At 46.7% G+C, this 21212-nt stretch overlaps 2 protein-coding genes across 4 annotated transcripts in view; both read right to left on the minus strand.

Moving 5' to 3' along the window:
- The window catches only part of BAZ2A (bromodomain adjacent to zinc finger domain 2A), a 34224-nt gene extending 25764 nt beyond the window's left edge, over positions 1 to 8460 (minus strand). For all 3 annotated transcript variants that reach the window (XM_082666882.1, XM_082666881.1, XM_082666880.1), the window contains exons 1-2: positions 8310 to 8460; positions 3453 to 3538 (exon numbers count right to left, since the gene is read on the minus strand). The gene's annotated coding sequence lies outside the window, so the exon portion shown is untranslated. The remainder of the gene's footprint in view (positions 1 to 3452; positions 3539 to 8309) is intronic.
- Positions 8461 to 10160: 1700 nt separating this feature from the next.
- ATP5F1B (ATP synthase F1 subunit beta) lies at positions 10161 to 15742 on the minus strand. Its single transcript, XM_082666357.1, has 10 exons — positions 15581 to 15742; positions 14935 to 15117; positions 14518 to 14692; positions 13855 to 13976; positions 13423 to 13607; positions 12749 to 12907; positions 12538 to 12660; positions 11630 to 11842; positions 11007 to 11208; positions 10161 to 10428 (listed from the first exon to the last, which is right to left on the minus strand). The coding sequence occupies exons 1-10, from the start codon at positions 15705 to 15707 to the stop codon at positions 10331 to 10333; spliced, it is 1587 nt and encodes a 528-aa protein (XP_082522483.1). The 5' UTR covers positions 15708 to 15742; the 3' UTR covers positions 10161 to 10330.
- Positions 15743 to 21212: the final 5470 nt, after the last annotated feature.

The raw sequence follows: 21212 nt of genomic DNA on the forward strand, positions 1-21212 counted from the left end.
GCATTACTGCCTCACTGTACACATCTCACACAAGGTCAAACATCATACCGGTTATTGGACTAACTTCCACACTATTTTAACTGTATTTTATTCTTTTAGTAAAAGAATATAGCAGACCTCTTCAGAGGTGATAAGAAAGGTCAACATCAGCAAGACACAGTAACCCTAACAAGCTTTGCTTCTCTCTTGGCAACACCTGATTCCAGAACCACAAGACTGCAAGATGAGCCTCTCAGGGCATTCTAGATTTCTGACTGGCTCTGAGGTCGGCCCACATAGTTCTCCCTACACCTCAAATTTTTTCCTTTACGGAGAGGCTTAAAAAAAAAAAAAAAAAAGTCAATATTAAGAAATCCACTTCTCTGAGAGAAAAATGCATCCACTTTACAAAAAGGCCATGAAAGGTTTACTGCATTCAGCTTTCTGATCAGTCGTGTATCAAATGAAGCCATAGCTATCTACTTTCTCAAAATCAACTTTTATTTCTCTTAAAGAGTCCAAAGAAATAAGAGTAGTCTTTCTCCTTCCTTCATTCTTTTAACTTCCACCAGGGAAAATCAATTTACTATTCTGTCAGGCCCCAATCTAGGTAAACAAAGGTTGAAGAATGGGGAACTTAAAATCACTGTCAAGAAAGCAACTCAAAGGAACCAATCAGTCAAGCAGAAGGGCAAGAAAAAGGACAGTGACACTGAACTCATTTTTACTGTTTCCAGACTATCAACCCCAACAGCCCCAGTAAAAGGAGCAATGATGCTATCTTACCAGTGCCACATAATCATATATGTCTATCTGGTCCTATCCTGGACCTTTAATCTAAGAATCTACAATTCAGGTGGAAAATAGAAAAGATTATTTAAATGTTAGACTTAAGCAGTTTTCAGGATAGTCCAAATGATCTCACCTCTCAAAACAAAATCCTGTGGCCAGCTCACCTCAAACCAAACCCAGGGTCTAACCAAGTGCCTGGGGGCACAGTACACACAGTCCATCACTATATGCTATAGTAGAAATCTCCTGGAGTTATCAGGTGGGAAAAAGAGAAAATCTGGACACATGACTTTGCACAGAACAAGGGAAAAGCTTAGCCCTCTCCACGAATGGTAATAAGAGAGATGTCCTTTATGGACTGAAGCATAAGTCATATGATAACTAATTCTCCTAATTACTTGGTACTGCAGAAGGTAAACCCCCCCCATGTCAACTAACAGGCTTCCCACAGGGACTTATCTTTAGGCTAGAATCACCAGTGAGGAACAAGCCCACCACACTCACTCTGCAAATCAGTCCCTACCCCCCCCAAACCCCACTCAGTTTAATCTTCCCCATTCTCCCCTCTTCTTCCACCTCTCGGAATCAACTTCATCACGTCACAAGCTCACTTACTCAAGTGCTCTGCAATACAGAAACTGTCATACTTAAGAATATATTTAATATTCGTATGTATATAAGAATATATATTAAGCAGGATCCCAAAAAGCCACTCTCTTGACACAAAAGATCCCAAGTCTTCCTGACAGCTCTCTACACCGAGGGAATTTGCATCACTTGTGTAGCCCTGCTGGTGGATGAGTGAGTTTGATTTTTCTATGACCTCTAGCTCAGGGGAAAAAAATCCAGACAGGGAGACAGAGATGCTTTGGAGGGGGGATTGGGATCAGGGAGTCAACTGCAGTGACTACTTCCAGTTGACAAATTAAGTTTACAAAAAAAAAAAAAAAGTCGAACGAAGGACTCTCAGACCACATGGTTGGCAGGATCCAAGCTTGCCCGAAGGCCTCAGAAAATGAAACCAAATCTGATTAAAATGGACATTTCAAAACAACGAGAGACGCAGCAGCAAACGCACAGCTGCCATTTCCCGGCCACTTCCTGCGGGAGGTTTGGGGGAGGGGCTGTTTGTGTACAGATGGAGGTGGAAGCTATCCCCCCCGCATCGCCCCCCGAAGGATGCAAATCTCCCACTCCAATAAATCCTACAAAGGATGACTGCTGTTGGCATTGCATTCCCCTGAAAATTGGGAACACCAGGAAAGAAAGGGATGATGCGGGATCATCTTTTCTGCCACGGAAATGGGGATCCCCTTAGTGAGGGATCCCCCTTGGAAAGGGCTCCCTCTTCATTCTTCCCTCCGGCCCCTAAGGCCGGCTCAAATCCGTACGCCTCAGCACCGGCCCTATCAACCCCCATCCCTGGAGTGGCGGATTCTCCCGGGACTCGGGGGCCCCAGGCCAAGCACAGCTCCACTCCAGCAAGGCCCTCTCCTGTTCGCCAAGCTCAAGAGAACGTGCACTCCACACCCCCACCCCGCCGAGCGGACACCCCGAGACCCCTGGAAACCCCTCTGACCTCCACTCACCGTTGCCAAAACGCCCCAATCCCCACAAACGGAGTGTTCAACCCGTCCAGGGAACCCCCTCACCTACCCTTCGCACTCGGGCAATCCCCACCCCATCTGAAGAGGTGGAGCCCCTCCCGGGGATTCCACCCCGAGTCCCCCACAGGAGTCATCTCCACCAGCCAGGCGGCTTCTCCGCCTCCTCCTCGCAGCCGCCGCCGTCGCCGGGAACCTCCACAGCTCCTCCCGCTGCCGCCCCCGCCGCCCCATCCCGATCTTCTGCAGACCGACCAGCCCCCTTCTCCTCCCACCCCCCAGTGCAGGAAGACCCCCGCCCGGGGCTGGGTTCTAACTGGAAATAAACTCGAGTTGGCGTCTCCTCCCCCCACCCCCCGGCAAGGCTCTAGGCGGCTCCAGAGCTTCGGTTCCCTGAGGGAAGCCTCGGATGAAAGCGGGGCTCCCTCCCGTCAGGCCCCCAGCCACAGACCCAACAGACCTGAGGCGGCGGCGTCCAGCCAGGCTCGGGGCTTGTCTCTCCCCGGGGGACGGGCGGTTCACATGGCCTCGCTCCGGGCGCCAGGAGGGGAGGGGAACGCGGGGGAGGGGGTCTGGGGTCCGGGAGGGGGGAGGGGGACGCGGCTCAACCGCGGGGCCCGAGCGGAGCCAACATGGCCGGCGGGGAGGAGTGAGCCGGAGCCGGAGGGGGCGGGGAAGCTGCGGCCGAGAGAGAGCCGCCCTCCGCGGCCTCCGCCGCCGGGTCCTAGCGCCGGCCATCCCGTCTCCCCGACCCGGATCTGGGTCCTAGCGCCGCAGTGTCTCCCTAGCCTACCGGGAAGCTCCCTCTGCACTGTGTCTCATTGTGGGCGGTAGTCCTGCATCACACTGAGCAAACCGAAAGGCGTGTCCTGATCCCAAGGTTAACCTAAAAGACTAAACCAAATTTCTAGGACCGAGGCATGTGCCACTCCCCTAAGATCATTTCGGGGGCAGTTATTTCCCGGGCTGGGTAGTGGAAAAGTGGAAGTGTAGAAGCAGAAAGGTAAGTCAGGAAAATTCAGTCCTGGTAAAGGGGTGGAAAAAGGCAAGCTCCTGCTGCTTCTGCTGCCCACTCACCTCTGTCCCGTGGGTGGCAGCCTGGTCCTGCCTGGATCACCACTTTCCCGGCGACATCCACAGGGCTCTGGGGGTCGGGAAGATTCCTGTGGGTAGGAAAAGGAAGCTTGGCTCAGAGACCAGACAGGGAAGGCCTGAGTCTAGCCTAAACCTGGTCAGAGGGACAGGGGAGAAGCAGGAAAACTGACCAGCAAATGAGGTGCCCCAAATGTCCACCTATTCTATAGTTCCAGTATACTTTTTCTGATAGGGCTATATAACTAAGTGAAACCTTCTGAGAAGAGGAAAGAAAAATCTAGCAGAGGACTAGAGTTTAGCTATCACCTAAAACGTCTATTGCAGGGACCCAGAATGAAGAACAGTGTCATACATGATGTTAGAATTTAGAGAATTTCTAGTTCAACATTCTCTTGTTTGGTAGATGAAGCAATTATGGCCTGAAGAGGTTAACCGACTTGTTCAAGGTCAAACAGTGGATAAAATGTGACTAGAAACCAGGTTTCTTTTCCTTGCAACTCAACAGACTTTGCAGGCTTCAAGATAATTCCCATTCAGTTCATTGCAATGCAGTTGTACAAACAGTTGCCTAACTGTGCAAAACTCAAGCTGAATATTCTGGAAGAGGAACAGACAGAGTGGGGATGATGAAACTCTGGCAGGTTGGGGGGTCAACAAATACTTTTTCCTTTGGGAGTCTGGGGAGGAAGGAGACCTGAAAACTGGGTGGGGCCAGAGTAAGGCAGGATCAAATACATTAGTGTAGATTGGATTTCCTTACTCCACAGGGGAGTGAGTTCTTCCTAAATTTGGGGGACAGACTTCACTCCCCACTGCAAATGGCTCAGAGAAGCTTAGAAGGAAGTGAGCTTCAGCAAAGCCTCAAAGTGTGTGGGCCAGAGAGAGAGGGGCTAAGAGGGTTGGGAGGGTTTCTGTCCCTTTCCTGAAAAAAGTAGATTGTCAGTGGGAAGGAGTAGACAGAAATCAAAATCCTTTTCTCCACCATGACTCAGTAACAGATTTATAGGGTCACCTAGTATAAAAAATAAGGACCCCCAACAGCCTAGTGACCTCAAGCCCCTGGGTAAATAGAGGCCACACTCAGGGTAGAGGGGGGTCCTTCTTTCTGGAGAAAGCAGGGATCCAGCAAATTTCTGCTAAGGAATGCTTCCCCCATTCCCAAAATAAAGACAGGTGAAGAAGAGAGCTCAGGGCATGGAACTGGCTTCCTAAAGGGCCGAGGAAGAGAGCTAGGTATCTCTTTTTTATTTTCCTTTTCCTCTTTCCTTTTCCAGGGCAGATGAGGGAGAATCTTCCTACCTCCCGCCCCCAATCATAGGGCTGGCCAGTCGGAGGCGGGCGGCAGGGGAGGAGCCTGGGCCAGTCAGACGGGTGTAGCCACGCCCCTTCCCCCACCACCACACACCCACACACACCCACCCGCTGGCTCCACTCGGCTCCGGAAGAGCCGGTTACTCCTGTGCCCCACTGACTGCTCCCACCCCTTCCGAGCCCCAGGCCTAGTCTCCAGGGCAACCCCTAGGACTATCCCGGCCAGGAGCGATTGGGAAAAGGGGTGTTGGATAGGAGAGGGCCACCTGGGATTAGAAAAGAAAGTGGGGCAGGATCCATTCTTTCCCATCTGGTGCGGAAAGACTACAATCACCTTCCTCCTTGAATGAGATCCCTCCTCATCCCATCTAATCAGAGGTCTTCCTTGCTCTTTGAGGAAGGATGAGGGTGGGGTGTCAATATGCCAACAGCTGGGTGTTTACTTCTTGCCAGAAGCCACCCCAAGCAGCAGCTGTGCTTCTCCTCCCCATCCAGATGACAGAGGGCAGACTGACCCTTTCTGTCCCCAAACATTCCTCAACCCCATCAGATGTGGCCAATCACCCACCCACCCCACCTCCCTTTAGGAAGCTACTAGAAAGAGGAAGGGGCAAATGGTCTTTTTTTCAGCAACTTGTGAGAAGGGTACCTAGGGAATACTCTGAACCTTTCACAAGCCAGGCCAGTGGGCGGGTAATAAAGAGAATGGGGAGGGAGAAATTAGCACCTGCTCCCCCTTTCTCACCCTCCCTGTGTTCCTGCTGCACCACCCTGACTGGGGTCAGCTGCCACAGTGCGTGGCTCCACGCAGAAGCCAGATGGCTGGGGCTGGGAGGGGGAAGAGACAGAAAGGGAGAGAGAGGGGATTCGTTTGCATCCCTCTACCTCTCCCTCTCCCTGTCCAGGTACTACTGGAATTCAACCCCAAACACCACTGCTGACCACCCTCTCCTCCCGCCAGCTCCCTCCCAGCCTGTGAAACATGACTCAGAAGAGTCTGAAGCAAATCCAGACACCCTGTCCCCTCGTTCTGGAGTGTGTTGTGTTGGGGTTAGCAGGGAATGAGAGCGCAAGAAGGGAAGGGGCAGGGCTAGGGTCGCAGCTGGATTTGCAGGGAGGGGGAATTCCCCAGGGGAGGTGGGGTAATTATTAAAGACCTCCCTTGTGCTCACTGGCTGAAGGGTTCACAGTGTTAATAGGGTCTAGTAGGGAGATGGCCCTCAACCTTGTAACCATTCCAACTTGTCCCCCTTCCCTGTCCAGGTTAATGGAAAACAGTCTCCTCCCCCTCTGTATTTTGGGGAGGCCAGATTCTTCTATAACACATCAAAAGGACCACAACTCATCCCTCTTCTCTCCAAATTGGTATGTGTCCCCTCAGATTCAGCACAGTCTTTTTTTAAACTCCCCAACGAGCTTCTCCATGCTGGTCTCAGAAGAGGATGGAGAAAGACCTAATTTCCTTAGGACTCCCTTTGCATCTGAATAGAGAAGGCTGGGCTTCCCAGGCTTTCCCCACCACCCCACTGCCCTTAGAGACTTAGTCCAAGAACCTCATCCACCGTCCCCCAACAGCCCCTTAAGCCCAGAATCACAAGATTCTGGATGCGCCCTCCCCCATTCCCTGACTCTGGGGCAGGAGCGTTCTTAGGCTGGACCGGCCCACCCCAAGTCCAAGAGGGTCGTTCCCACCTGGGCTGGTGCTGAGGTCGCACCCCCAAAGTCCGGGAGAGATGGAGTGGGGTGAGGGCTACAGAAAAGCTTTAGATGGGAGTTAGTTGAACTTGAAGGGCTAAACGGAGCAGGGCCTGAAAGTGACTCTAGTCTATGATAGCCCCCAACCCCCCTTACTACGGGTAAGGAGAGTAGTTGGGGTGGCGGTTGTTCCCCCTCCCACTGGAGGTTAGGATGGCGTGGGAAAGCGATGGTTCCAGAGGGGAGGAGGAGAAACCCGGACCGCGGGAGATTTTTCTGGCGAGGAAGGAGCGGGGGAGGGGGAGATCCTGGGTCCGGAACAGGAGGGGTACCCGGGAGAGGTTGGCCGAGAGGCGTGAGAAGCCTCCGGATTCCGGTCGCAGAGGACAGGGGAGAAATGGACGAGTAGATAGTGCGGGGGAGAGAGGAAGGGCAGCTCCCGCAGGGGGAGGGTCAGATCCCGAGTCCAGGGCAGCGGGGATCCCGGGGCAGGGGACCGCAGGGGCGGTCCGCCCGGGGGCTCTGGGACCAGACGTGGGTTCCGGGCCTCACCTGGAGCAGGGCCGGGCGGCGGCGGCGGCGGCGCAGGTGGCCGAGCCGGGCGGCGGCGGCGCCTCCTCCCCCAGCCCTGGCCGGCGGCGGCGGTGGCGGGGGGGTGGCTGGGGTGGGGAGGTAGCACTTAAAGGGACAGGAGCTACTGGGGTAGGGACGAGCGCTCGGGTAGGGCTGTCGCGAAGAATCCGCTGAGGGAGGGGGAAACGGGTGGCGTCTCCTAGGGGCCCGAACCAGGAAGGATCCCAGATGGAGGAAGAGAACAGATCCCAGGAAAAAGAGACAGAAACTTCTGCGGTCAAGTGGGGGATGGTGATGGGTCCGAACTGGAGGACCTGGGAGAGCTCCACCCGCTCTCCGGAGGCACCGGCAAAGATCTCTTCACAAAGGAGGGCCAGGAAGGCAGTGAGAGTCGCAAGGACTCCGGAGGAATGGAGGTGTCGGAGAGGGAACTCAAGGCCGAGCGTGCTGGGGGGTAACACACAGCGGCCCTACTAAATGAACAGGTTCCCTGTGTTTCAGCTCCTCAGGGGCTCAAGCCCTACAGCCGTGGAGAGACGCAGCCTCCTTCCCCCAGCACGACCCAAGTTTAAAAACTTCTGCAATCAGGAAGCCAGGAGGGCAAAGACGTCCTAGGCCTTTCAACCTCAGTCCTGCCTCTCTCTGTCTTCTCAGTGACTGAAGCATGGGGATCGCCAGTAGCAGCCCTAGTGAGGCTGGTGTGGGGCCGTGAGAATCGGCTTTCTTCTAGTTCAGTTCTCCCCCAGCCGCCACCACCCTTGCGGCAACCTCTGGGGCAACAGGAAGCAGCTGCTCAGTGCAGCCCCCCACCTGGTGGTGGGTCAGGGTCAGGGAGGGAAGAGGGCAGGGACTTGAAAGGCTGGGGAGAAAACAGGGGGAGAAGCACCTTAAAAATCATCCAGTGCGACCAAAAGTGGGCTTTACTTTTGTGGGGGTAAAGCCAGCAGTGAGTGCTGTGAAATATTTCTTGAATCTCAGCAGCTTAAGTGGGAGGCGCAAGGGGCTGAGGCGGGGGTGGTGAGGTGGGGAAAGCCCCAACCTAAGGTACACTCTTAGGCTCTTCCCCAGAGCTGGAGCTGGCCAGTGCTCATGAACCCTTGGTCGGCAGCCTCACCAGCTGAGCCCCTGTGCCCCTATAGTCTGGTTTCCCCTCCTTCACCCCCCAAAAGAGCAAAGGTTAGGCCCCACCCCTGCTGAGTCAGCCAGGGAGGGAGGTAGGCATCCCTCAGGCCTTCCCGGGGGGCTGGTCCTCATACTTACCCATGTCGGGCTGGCAGGGCTCCAGGGCTGGGACCACCCAGCTCCTCACTGTCCTTGGTTCCCCCTTCACGTGCAGGCTGGTGTTAGATCCTCCCAAACTGTGAGGTGGGAACTAGCACGAATCAAAAAGCCAATGTATGCTTCCTGCGAACCACAGCCTGAACTGCTGTAGGGTGATGTCCCTGTGTGACAGACTAGGGTGGGGAGGGAGGAGGGAAGGGCGTGGCTTTCTCTGGGTGGAGAGGGAGGAGGCGGTGAGGACAGGGCAGAACCAGGAGAAATATGGAGGAAGGTTAGATCTGTGTTGACACCCCATTGGCGTGGTACAAGAAGAGAGCGGTGAAGGGGGAAGGAAATAAATAGTTGCAGCTAGTGAGAGGGAGAAGGTTCTCGATGAATGCTAAGAGACATAAATGTATGGGGGGAAGGGTGGAGGTATGATAGAAACAACCTTTAGGTTCACAGTTCCTAGGTCTGCATCTGGATAACATGGGAAAACAGAGCAGAAAGGGCGGACCCATACCCTGGGGGCTTCTGCACCAGCTTCTTACCCACTCCAGAGTAAGGACCTAGAGGATGTGCCCCCAACCCCCATAACTCAGCATTTCCCCAAATCCAGGCTTTTCTAGGAGCAAACTACTGGACACAGGCAGCTCAGGGGCTCCACCTAACGTCCAAATCATGACACAGGAGAGACGTGCCAAGGACGTCAGAGGCAGATGGGGGGAAACTCAGAGGCCCCTACTCCACCCCTGGCACCTCTCCCAAGGCTCCTCCCCAGCCTTCAGCCCCCAAGGGCCTCTGAATTGGGATCTGTTTGTCCTGCCCTGCTTCTACCCGACTTGAATGCCTCGGGGTGGAGCTTATAGATTCAGGCTCCTCCTTAGGACAAAAGCCCCAGCTGGTTTGTAAACAGTCATTAGCAAAGAACCACATCCCAGCAAATGGCCTTCATGGATTTCAAAATGGTGAGATCAGAGTTCTTGCAGAGCCTCCAGTCCTACCACCACCAGAGGGCAGTAGGAGATGGGTCTGGGCCCAGAAAAGAATGTTTAAGGGGCATCAAATCCAACCCTGCGCTTGTTTGAAAAGGTGGGTGTACGTTTGAGTAATCCTTGCAATCCTGCATGTTTTGGTGGGCTAAGATGAAGGGAAAATTGTCTAATTCCATTATTTAGTTCAGAAACCCAAGCCCAACACCACTGAAAATTACTATTCTCCTGTAAGATTCTTTCCCCAATTTTCTTAAGGGATTTTAGCAGACCTCAGAATAGGCCCCATGGTACTTTATATTCTGCATTGCCTCAAGGAATCACAAACATACTAGTCTTGCCCAAAATATAAGTTAGGAGGCAGTAGTTAGGAACACCTTCTGAAAAAAAGGAAGGTAGAAGAAAAGAGGGCTGTTTTGACTCAATTTTAATCCTTCAGAACATGTTATCATTTCCAAAAAATTTCATTCACTGATTAACCCCTGCCTTCTCTTAGAATAGCAGTTATTTCTAAACCCAACCCATTTTTCCCAAAATGCTCTTCTAAAAAGTCCTTTGGCTTTTTAAAAAGCAGAAATGCACTATATACAAGAGGCAAAAAATCAACTTCCTTTGAACAATGACATAAAAGGGCAAAAGATGAGGCCCTACTATTAAGATCACATCATCCCCAGGAAACCCATTCACAAGACTCACAGCTGTTCATCAATCCAAGACAATGGCTTTTCTTTTTTGATGACCCCATTTCAAATATATATGGCCTACTTTGTGCTGTTTCTTGTGTGTGGTTATTCTAAAATTACTATTAAAAACGTCAGTGTTGGCTGTGTTGTCAAGACCAAGAAAAACAGACAGATGCTGAGAGATGTACTTTTTATTGGAAACCTTAAATACTCTTCAGACAGAACACTATGTCTTCAATCAAGGCTCTCAGGAATGTGGCCTACAGAGAAAACTGCAATTTCTGGATTAGGAGCAAGGAGACGGACAGCACGGAGGATGAGTGCTTAGTTTGCCAAAAAGACCCTCTCAGGAGTGCTCTTCAGCCAGCTTATCAGCTTTTGCCACAGCTTCTTCAATGGGTCCCACCATATAGAAGGCCTGTTCTGGGAGATGGTCATATTCACCTACATGGAAAAAAATCCAACTGGTGAGAAGTGAAGGATATTATCAACTTTCTGCAGTGGGTACATACCTCACCACTTGAGGCCACCAGTCAGAATGTGGTGAAATCGTGTCATCTTAGGTATCTTTTCTTAAACTTCCCTCACAAATCCAATTTACAAGACATGACGCTACAGTACAGCTTAAGAACAAATGGTCCATAGTCATATAACCTGGGTTCAAATTCTTGCTACTTTGGCTGTATGATATTGGGACTGGTTATTTTAAACTTTCCATGCTTCAAGTTTCCTAATTTGTAAAACAGGATAATAATGCCTTCCTTATAAGGATGTTGTAATTCACTTAGAAGAGTAGCTAGCATGAAAGCACTCAGTAAGTCTAAGTCTTACTCTCAGACATTGAGTATTTCCAAAGAAAACTGATGGGAAATAACTTACTTTTATATAAAAATTATGTAATTAGGCACAATATATTTATATATTGCTTGATGGTTCCTGGAATGGGAACACAGCACAGCAAGCATTCAAGGGATTGCAGTTTCTTTGCCATTTTATGTTCAGCCTTATACTTGAAATCTCACCTGCCAAAATCTGCTGGAATCCTTTGATGGTCTCCTTCAGGGGTACCAGTTTCCCCATATGACCGGTAAAGACCTCAGCCACCTGGAATGGCTGAGACAAGAAACGCTGTATTTTCCGTGCACGGGACACAGTTAATTTGTCTTCCTCAGAAAGTTCATCCATACCCAGGATGGCAATGATGTCCTGGAGGGATTTGTAGTCCTATGAGAAAACAAGATTAAGAGAGGCCTAGTAAACATTTACATTCCTCTAATTTGGACAAAAACCTAAGGATTAACACAACTTTATATTCACACTGAGCTCTCTATACAGCATTTTAGCACTTTACTGCACTTCTTAACTGAAACAAATTAGTTACTTGGGGGTCATGAGAGCCCTCAGCTAAGATCAGTGTCTTGTTTCCCTTACTCCGAGTCTATTAGGTGGTGTTAGAAAATATTGGATTCCAAACGTGGAGTACCTGGAAACTCAAGAGACCTCATTAACACTCACTAGGAACTGCTGGTCTCATCTTTTCTTGCTCTAAAGCAAATCACAAATCACCAGGAGAGATACGGTCCTAATACAGTCCCCAAATTCCCTCTACGACTTTATGGCCACTGATCTCACCTGCAGTACTCACCTGTAGGATCTTTTGTACCCCACGGGCAACATCATAATGCTCATTGCCAACAATGTTGGGATCCATGATGCGAGAGGTGGAGTCCAGAGGATCCACAGCTGGATAGATGCCCAGCTCAGCAATAGCACGGGACAGCACAGTGGTAGCATCCAAATGGGCAAAGGTAGTGGCAGGGGCAGGGTCAGTCAAGTCATCAGCAGGCACGTAGATAGCCTAAAGTCAAGAACCCATGAAGAGCAGCAGGAAGCCAAGTAATTCTACTTAAGCCATCCCCTTTTCTGACCTCTCCTCATTATGTCACTCTTATCTTCTCAGCATTCAAGAGTCCACCTCAAAAAATGTGGACTCTTATCACCCCTAATAGTGGCTGAGTAAGCTTATAGATTATCTAGTCCCTCCAAGACGTGATGAAAGAATTTTCATTGTTATTCCTTTTGTTCTTCATCCTACTTTTTAACTCTATTGTAGTGATACCCACTTTAATAGTAAAAAACAAAAACCCTTGCACTGTTATACTAATTCATCAGGAAAATGAACCATGAAAGTTAATAAAATTTAGACAAACTTCTAGATAATTTTTACTATATACCATCTACATACATTTGAAAATTTGTAGTAGTTAGTGTAGTCCATATTCAACGCTCAGTTTCCATGCAGCTTCAAACTCCCCTTCAGGATGGAAACCACTACTTTGTGATCTACATTTACATGTACACCTTCAATTAGTTTAGATGAGTGGTTTCTTAATCTTTTAGGGTCTTTAACATGCACACGCAGAATTTTACACATTATTTCAGGGAGCTCAGGTACCTACTTAAAAGCCTTTTGAGATATAAGTAACTAGATTTTGTACCTTTCTGTACATGCCTTTAAACAAATTAGACTTTCATCCATTTAACTGTTCTCACCTGTACAGAGGTGATAGATCCCTTTTTGGTGGTAGTGATTCTTTCCTGCATGGTACCCATGTCAGTGGCCAGGGTAGGCTGATAACCCACAGCAGAAGGGATTCTGCCCAATAAAGCAGACACCTTAAAAAAAAAAAAAATCTTTAGCCTTATCTGCATCATTCCATAGAAAGGTCAAATGAACCAGGTTCTCTCAAGCCTTCTCTCTTACCTCTGAGCCAGCCTGGGTGAAGCGAAAGATGTTATCAATAAACAGTAATACATCTTGACCTTCTTGGTCTCTGAAGTATTCAGCTACAGTCAGTCCAGTCAGAGCTACCCGGGCCCGAGCACCAGGCGGTTCATTCATTTGACCGTACACCAGCGCTACCTGCAGTAATCATACAAATTCAGAAATTGTGGCAGAGGAGTGGGAAAGCCATATACCCAAGGTCCCCAAATCAGAGAAACTACCAAAAAACCCTCCTTAGATGTCTACGTTTTTGTTCACAATTTTCCCTTTTAGAGATGTAGTTCAAAACAACATGAAAGGTAATTTCTTATAATTACTGAGGCAATATTCTTACAGTAGAAAGGAAACAAATTGTAAGTAAGTGAAAGGCACAAAATAGGGTAATCTGAGATATAAGAACCACCTTCAACTCCCCCCAAAGTTAGCTTTCAAATGATGGGTCTATGTACCAAAAACAAAGACTAGAAATATCAAAGAAGAAAACAAAATGTACATTAGTGTATTAGAAGCTGGGGGAAAAACACTGACAAATTTCATTTGTAGGTCCTGGGACAATAAAATGAAAATATAGAACATGGCTTCACCTAGCAATGCAGTCAACTGCAGCAGTTTCCTGGCACTACTTTGTGGACATCAATCAGCTCAGTGCTCACCTTGGAGGTGGCATCTTTTAAGTTGATAACACCAGACTCAATCATTTCATGGTATAAGTCATTGCCCTCACGAGTCCTCTCACCAACACCAGCAAACACAGAGTAACCACCATGGGCTTTGGCAACATTGTTGATTAACTCCATGATCAGTACTGTCTTGCCAACTCCAGCACCACCAAAGAGCCCTAGGAGAGGTTGAGAAAAAAAGAATAAGAGTTTTGTTTCCAAATAAGCAAACTTCAAAAAAAAATTTTGTTTGTTTCTTTCCATCTTTTCCCTTCTCAGAAATGGCATCTGGCATCAGCAAACTCAGAAGAACGAAAGTCAGAAGCTACTCATCAGTGAGGGATAGATCTCAGTACCCACTTTTAACACGGTAGGATTTTTTCCCACACATTAGGTTTGTAAAATATCTACCCACCACTAACATACCAATTTTGCCACCCTTGGCATAGGGAGCCAGCAGATCCACAACCTTGATACCGGTAACCAGAATTTCCTGCTCAACACTCATCTCCATGAATTCAGGAGCCTCAGCATGAATAGCAGCAAATCTGTAAAGGTAGAAGATCAGTGTCTATTCTTATTAAACAGTTCCTCTCAATTCTCAAGCCTAACTCTTTACTCATAATCTCATCTCTTAAGTAACATTCTAGACAAAACTGTCACCCACCATCAAGCCCAAATATTCTGCAATAAAGGGGATTTCATCACCTCAGGAAGCAATAATCCCATTCCCTGACAACCTTAACTGTCATAAGGTTTTCCTTTTACAGAGCCCTAACTTAATAGCACTTCTTCACATACCAACAAGAAATACAAAGGCCACTGGTATTAAAATGAACTGAAATAATCAACTTGGGCCCTAAGTAGCAATTTGATTTTTTCTCTCTTTTTTTTACCATCAGAACTTCTGCATCATTAATTTTCTTCAGAAGAAGCTGCATTGTGTGGTTTTAATAAATGAATATATTGGTACTTTAAGTATTCTCTGCAAGAAAATTCTGCTATAGTAGAGGCTGTCACCTTAATGTATAAAACTGCTAGGAAAAACAGTTCCTTTCTGTGTAGATGCAACAAGAGGGGGATACTTACTGTTTGGTTTTTATGGGACCTCTCTCATCAATAGGTTCTCCAATGACGTTCATGATTCTACCCAAGGTCTCAGGGCCAACAGGAATTTTGATTGGTGCACCAGAATCCAGGACTTTCTGGCCTCTAACCAAGCCTTCTGTACCATCCATGGCAATGGTTCTTACTGTGCTCTCACCTGTCAGATAAGGCATTGCAGGGTTATACAGGACATACTGGCTTCATGATATTTAATGAAGTGTAACTGGCATTGAACACCTAAGTCAACCAAGACTCCTTCTCAGTACGTAAATGTGGCTTCAGCAAACTCAGAAGAACGAAAGTCATTTTGATAAAATCATCATAGAAGGAAAACAGCTTAGTTTTGGGGGATATTTCGGTCAAACAAGATCTTTACTATTCCTAACACATTCTACTTACCCAAATGCTGGGCCACCTCCAAAACCAGCCTGGTCTCCCTGCCTTGCACTTCCAGGGCATTTAGGATGGGTGGCAGTCCCTCATCAAATTGGACGTCCACCACTGCACCAATGACCGCCACGATGCGCCCAGTGGCGGTGCCTGCCTTTGGCGACGGAGATGTTTGAGCGGCATAGTCTCTGGCTAACAGACAAAAAAGATATGGAAGAAGCTGGGGTTAGGACAGTTAAAGGTCATCGGAAACCCCGACATAACTCGCAAGTACTGGTGAATACAGCCCAGGCCCGACCTCCTTCCGCTTGCACGGAAGGCGGGTCCAGAGGGAGGGCCGCACTGGAAGCGGAGAAAGAGCCTGCACCATCTTCCCATCCTCCTGCACAAAACCCCATTATTCGAGGGCTCGGTGCCCCCATTCCACGGGAAGGTCAATGCACCTGCCCACACTTTTCCGTCACACAACGCCCCCTTCCAAAATGAGACGGAATTAGATCGGTCCTGTTCTTGTTTTCCCGCCGTTAGAGGGCAGGGCGCTGGCCCTGGCGTCCTTCTAGCACCACAGATCCCTTAGGCCCAAGCGACTATCGGCCCCAGGCTCAAGGTCATGGGACGGCAGAAACGAACCCAGCCCCTAAAGCACGGCACTTACCAGGATGCAGCGCTGCCGGAGCGGCCCGCAGTAAAAGCTGGACTTGAGGTAGCGGCGCTGAAGGGCTGAGTCCCCGAAAGGCCCCAGAGGCCGTGGAAGCGACCACACGACCCACGAGTCCCAACATGGCGGAGCCCGGGTGGCGACTGAGCCCTGCAGCCGTCTAGCCTCCAACTCCCCACAGTTGGGGGGCGAGGCCTACCCTGCAGTAGGCATGGCCACTGGATGATCTTGCTGCTCATCACTCTCAGCGCTGCTCCTATAGGCTAATAACCTCTCATCTTCTCAACCATTGGCCAAAATTGGTGCTAATCTGAATTGCTTTTTTTTTATTGGACAGTGTCTGGTTAGGTGCAACCCTCAGAGCCTCGAAACATAATTGGACAACAGGGATGTCAATTGGAGAGAGTACTTGGCGGAACTGCGTTTAGGAAAGGGACCGAGTTCCTGTGGGGAAGCCCTTTGGCTGTAACTGGCTGTCCTTGAGCTCTCTCCTTAGATAGGACCTTGAGCTAGGTGACAGTCTCAAGGGCGGGGTTAGGGAAGTGGTGGTGTCGTGAAGCACCACTGACTGACCTTGTCTGTTAGGATCCTTCTCTAGGGGCAAACGGTTTTTCTAATTAGCGAGATTGGAAGCTTTCAGATAACTCAGGTCAGGAATCCAGACAGAATTAAAGCTACAAAGAAACTCATGTAACCAGTCGTTTAACAAATGTGTGCTAGGCATTGAGGAGGCAAAGATAAGTAAGACTTAGGACCTCTTTTAATGAAAGACAGATGAGTAAAAAATGCAATCAAGTGTGATGGGTCCTGGTTAGTATAGGGTAAAATGTATGGAGGAAGAAGGAGGGGATAAATTTGGGTCATCTAGAAATGTAGGAGGAATTGTCTCTAGGTGGAGGAGGCTGATAGATTGGTCGCAAAACATCAGTAGAATTCCTAGGGTAAAGTAGGAAGGAAGAATATTCCAAGCACACATTTGCATTAAACAGCATGTTCCTTTTGTGGAACTGTAGGTGAGGAAGGTCAGAGGTGAGGAAGGAAAAAAAGATAGTAAAGAGATGAGCATAGAGAGAAGCCAGAACCAGTTCTCAGGGTCTTGGATGGGAGCGGAGGCTGGGCAGTGGTAGGTGTGTGGTCCTTGAGCATGAAAAATGGTAAAATAAACAGGACATCCTTTTCTGTAGTATTGACTTTATTCAAGGTATTTGGGGGCAGGGTGGGGGAGACCCTTAATCTATTAGAACAAACATGGCTAAATGGAGTAGTTCAGCATGAAGCTAGTTCCCCAGACTTTCTCTGGCCAGCACACATTAGTTCTCATTTTTATGCGTGATAGTGAAAGTTTCCTATTTGACAGCAAGAACTATCAGAGAATTTAAAGGAGAAAGCAGGAATAGAAGAGAATGTTAAATTTCAAGTGTCTTTGGTAATCTTGCCTAGTAAGAGGGAAAGAACCCAAGAAAACAGCAACATGTATGGGGCAGGTAGAAAAAAATAAACTATGTAAGGAAGCAGCAGAGGAATAAGGAAAAGACCAAAGAACATAGTATAAGAATCAAAAATAGAGAATGTTAAAGAGAAAGTGGTCAATAGTATAAATCACATAACCATTCTATAAAATAAGGGCTGTAAAGAACTGGGTTTGGCAACTAGGAATTCATTCCACGGTAATGTGGGGTCAAAGGTACTTTCAATGGATGCAGTATATACATTTTTGTTTTGCAATTTGTGCTCTTCCCATTATGCTGGGCAGCATCCCAGTTAATAGGGACCTATATATTTCACTTGCCTCCCTCGACTATTAGAGTTGAAGTTTCTATAGATAGGATAAGATACTTAAAAGAGTATTGCTCCTGGAGCCGTATTGTGTTTTTTTTAATTTTAAAAAATATTTATTTCGCTGTGCTGGGCCTTAGTTGCAGCACGCGGGAGTTTTTTGGTTACAGAATGAGGGATTTACAGCATGTGAACTCTTAGTTGTGGCACGTGGGATCTAGTTCCCTGACCAGGGATCAAACCCAGGCCCCCTGCATTGGTATCACAGAGCCTTAGCCACTGGACCACCAGGGAAGTCCCAGACTGGGTTTAAAATCTTGTTTTTGCCACTTACTAAACTCACTAAGTTTAAAATCTCTGTATATCACTTTCCTCATTATGAGATAATCTCATAAGGGCGTCTCAAAAATTAAGTAGATTACAATGTGAAAAGAAGCATTTAGAACAATGTCTGGCATCTGGCACATAGTTAGCACTGTCTTTGTGTTGGCTAGTATTTTTACTTACTATTGACACAGTGTTAAGATCCTTTGGTTTTGTATCACCAATTTTGGTCGTGGCCAAAATTTTATTAACCGTTAAACATTTAAACTGACAATCGAAGTTTCAAAGTGAAGATTTCGACCTAAATTTCCAGGTTAACTGAGGCTCATCACTTTTTGAAATGTATTTACACATTTGTCTTTTTAGCAGATTATCAGGAAATTTAACTGTTCTTTGGGCAGCTGGGTTATAATTAAATCTTTGTACCAAAATGCAACGCTAAATGCTTTCAATGTTACCGAGGCATATTTCTCCACTATGCTCAACTTTGTAAATTGATTTTTCTAACTTCTTTGCTGTCAGTTTGGCCCCAGCAACCTCAAGTCCTCTTCTGAAATCAGATAACCTGCTAAATTTATAAGTAATACTGTCTAAAATAAAAGTAAATAAACTTGATTAGCTTGGTTTGAGATAGGCCTTAACAACAGTACTTCTGAATAATGTCATCTATTTTAGAGTTCTGACATGTTTTGGTCCTACTTTGTATTTCTTGATTCCCAGATAGTATTTCATGTAAAATACAAGTTACTTTCCATGGGACAACAGAGACCACAAAGACCTAATCTGGTTTCTTACCTGAAGTTAATTCCAAATGACTGACCCCACAATTCATGGCTGAAAACCTTATGAATTTTATCTTAAGGTGAAGATGGCATTTTCCAACTTTCTTTTGGCTGCGCCACATGGCTTGCAGGATCGTAGTTCCCCGACCAGGGATTAAACCCTCGGCAGTGAAAGCACAGAGTCCTAACCACTGGACCGCCAGGGAATTCCCTACCAATTTTACTGCCATCCATAATGGTCATGTTCCACATTCTTTCACTACTCTGCGAAATAGTAAAATGTCTTTGTCTCTACCGTATTTCTTGACAATCATCTTGAGTGATTTCAAATTCCAGGAAAATAATCCAATCAATACCCTAGCTTCAGAGTTCTTTAATCTCTTCAATTCCAACTAGCTTAGCACTGACATTTCATGTAAGTATCCTACTCAAGTTCTACCTCAAAATTTCAATATTCTCTTGTCAAACCACTTTTTTTTTTTAACACAAGTAATACATGAACAAATTCTAAGTATACAGGATTAGAATAAATCCTTTCACAACCCAAATCTCATTCCCAGAAATAACCACTAAAAACGTTTTGCACACATCCATTACTTTCTATCCATTCCATGTACATAAAACATGTGCACTTCCAATTTTTAGAAACTTCAGTGGAAGCACACTACAGAAAGCTTAAGTTTTCTAATCTTTATGTTTTGGAGAACTTTCTGTGTCAGTACATTTAACTTTATTGACTGCAGCTACACCTCATGCCATAAAAATGTGTAATAACTTATTTTACTCCATTAATGGTTATTTGGATTATTTCAAATGGCTATTACATGCAGTACTGAATGAAAAAAAGGATATCTTGTAAACATGTGAGTACACCATCTACTACTACCTTTAGATTCCTAGAAATAAAATGCTGGCATAAAATTATGTTCGTTTAATTTATTTTTGGGCCATGCCACAAGTCTTGTGGGATGTGGGGTTTAGTTCCCCAACCAGGGATCTATCCCGGGCCCTATGCAGTTAAAGTTCAGAATCCTAACCACAGGACCGCCAGGGAATTTCCTAAAATTATATTCATTTAAATGAGATTCTGCCAAATGCCTTCTAAAACATTTTGCTAATTTCACAGGTTCCCAGAATCCTTGCCGAAACTTTTTTTTAAAAATGTGCCTAAAAGTTTAAAAAAAAGGGCCTAATACTAAATGTATGAAATTACTTTATTGACTCAAGTTGCATTTCCCTAATTTCTAAGACAATACTTTGTCATTTTTATTTCTTCAGTGAATTACCTATCTCTACCTTTTGCCCATTCTTTTCTATTGACTTGTCATGATTAGTGCTCTTCAAATGCTTTGTTCAATGTTGTAAATATTTTATTCAAGTATATCACTTACTTTTTAACCTAAGTTACCTTTTGATGTCTTTTTTTTTTTGGCCACACCACGCGGCTTGTGGGATCTTAGTTCCCCGACCAGGTAATGAACCTGGGCCCTAAGCAGTGAGCATGCGGAGTCCTAGCCACTTGGCCAGCCAGGGAACTCCTGACCCATGTTACTTTTAATATTAGATTTTCTTTTTAAACTTTCCTTTGTAGCTTTTACATTCTGTATCATTCTTGGAGGATTTCCCCCTTATCATTAATAAGAATTTGAATTTTTTTTTCAGTGAGTGGGCCAGGAACCACCAGCATCAGAATCACCTAGCTCTGCTTTATCTATGGTAATCACTAGCTATACGGGATTAAATTTAGTATAAAATTAAATATTCAGTTTTCAGTCACACTAGCCACATTCCAGATCCCTAACAGCTCTATGCAGCTGGCAGCTACTTTATCAGACAATGGAGAGGTACAGAACATTGCATCACAAAAAGTCACATTGGATGGAGCTGATACCTCAGCAGGACTAATTCAGAATCTGCCTTTTAGATCTAAAAGAGAAGATGTCAAACTTCAGCACACATCAGAATCACCTAGAGGGCTTAAGGCAGATCACTGGACTCTACTGTCTCATTTCTCATTTAGTAGGTCTGTGCGGGTGCCCGAAATTTATGTATCTAACAAGTTCCTAGGGGAGACTCATGCTGGTAGCCGGGATCATACTTCAATCGTTGTCAAGTATCAGTTAAATTGCAAATTCCTGGGCCCCACATCACCTACTATACGAAAGCCCATCTGAGGGCTGGGACTGATGAATCCACATAGTCCCATGATTTTGATTGTCCGAGAACCACCAAGGTCTAGTTCTACGGAAAAAACTAGAGCTATGAGGCTAATTAGTTGTGAGAACAAAAAAAAAAAACCAATGGTTGAGGGAGGGAGGTATACTCCTTATGGAGGGTGTTAACTGTATTGGAAGCAGCTTTACAGCTATCACCCCTAAACTTGTGATGAGATACAGCCACAGGAATGTGGTGCTAAGAAGAGTATGGAAGTCAAGGTCACTGGATTTGAGGCTAAGAAATTTAAGCTAGAGTTCTGGATAAGTTCTTCACGTAAACAATGAAGTTATCCAGGCTGACACTATAACTTGTAAGCAAATATTTGGTTTCCAGTTTAGAAAACATTTAAGTGTTCAGAGCAAAGCATGACAGGCAGTATATATACAAGTTATCATCAAATCCTATTTGACATATCTCTGAATCTCTCTCCAGTTCTCAATGCCAGAGCCTAAATTTACCCTTTTACATTTCACCGTTTCAATTACTGCACTAACTTGTTTCCTTACGTCCAGGCCCACCTGCAATACATT

This window comes from Grampus griseus (assembly GCF_964374135.1).
Source record: "Grampus griseus genome assembly, chromosome: 11".
NCBI lineage: Eukaryota > Metazoa > Chordata > Mammalia > Artiodactyla > Delphinidae > Grampus > Grampus griseus.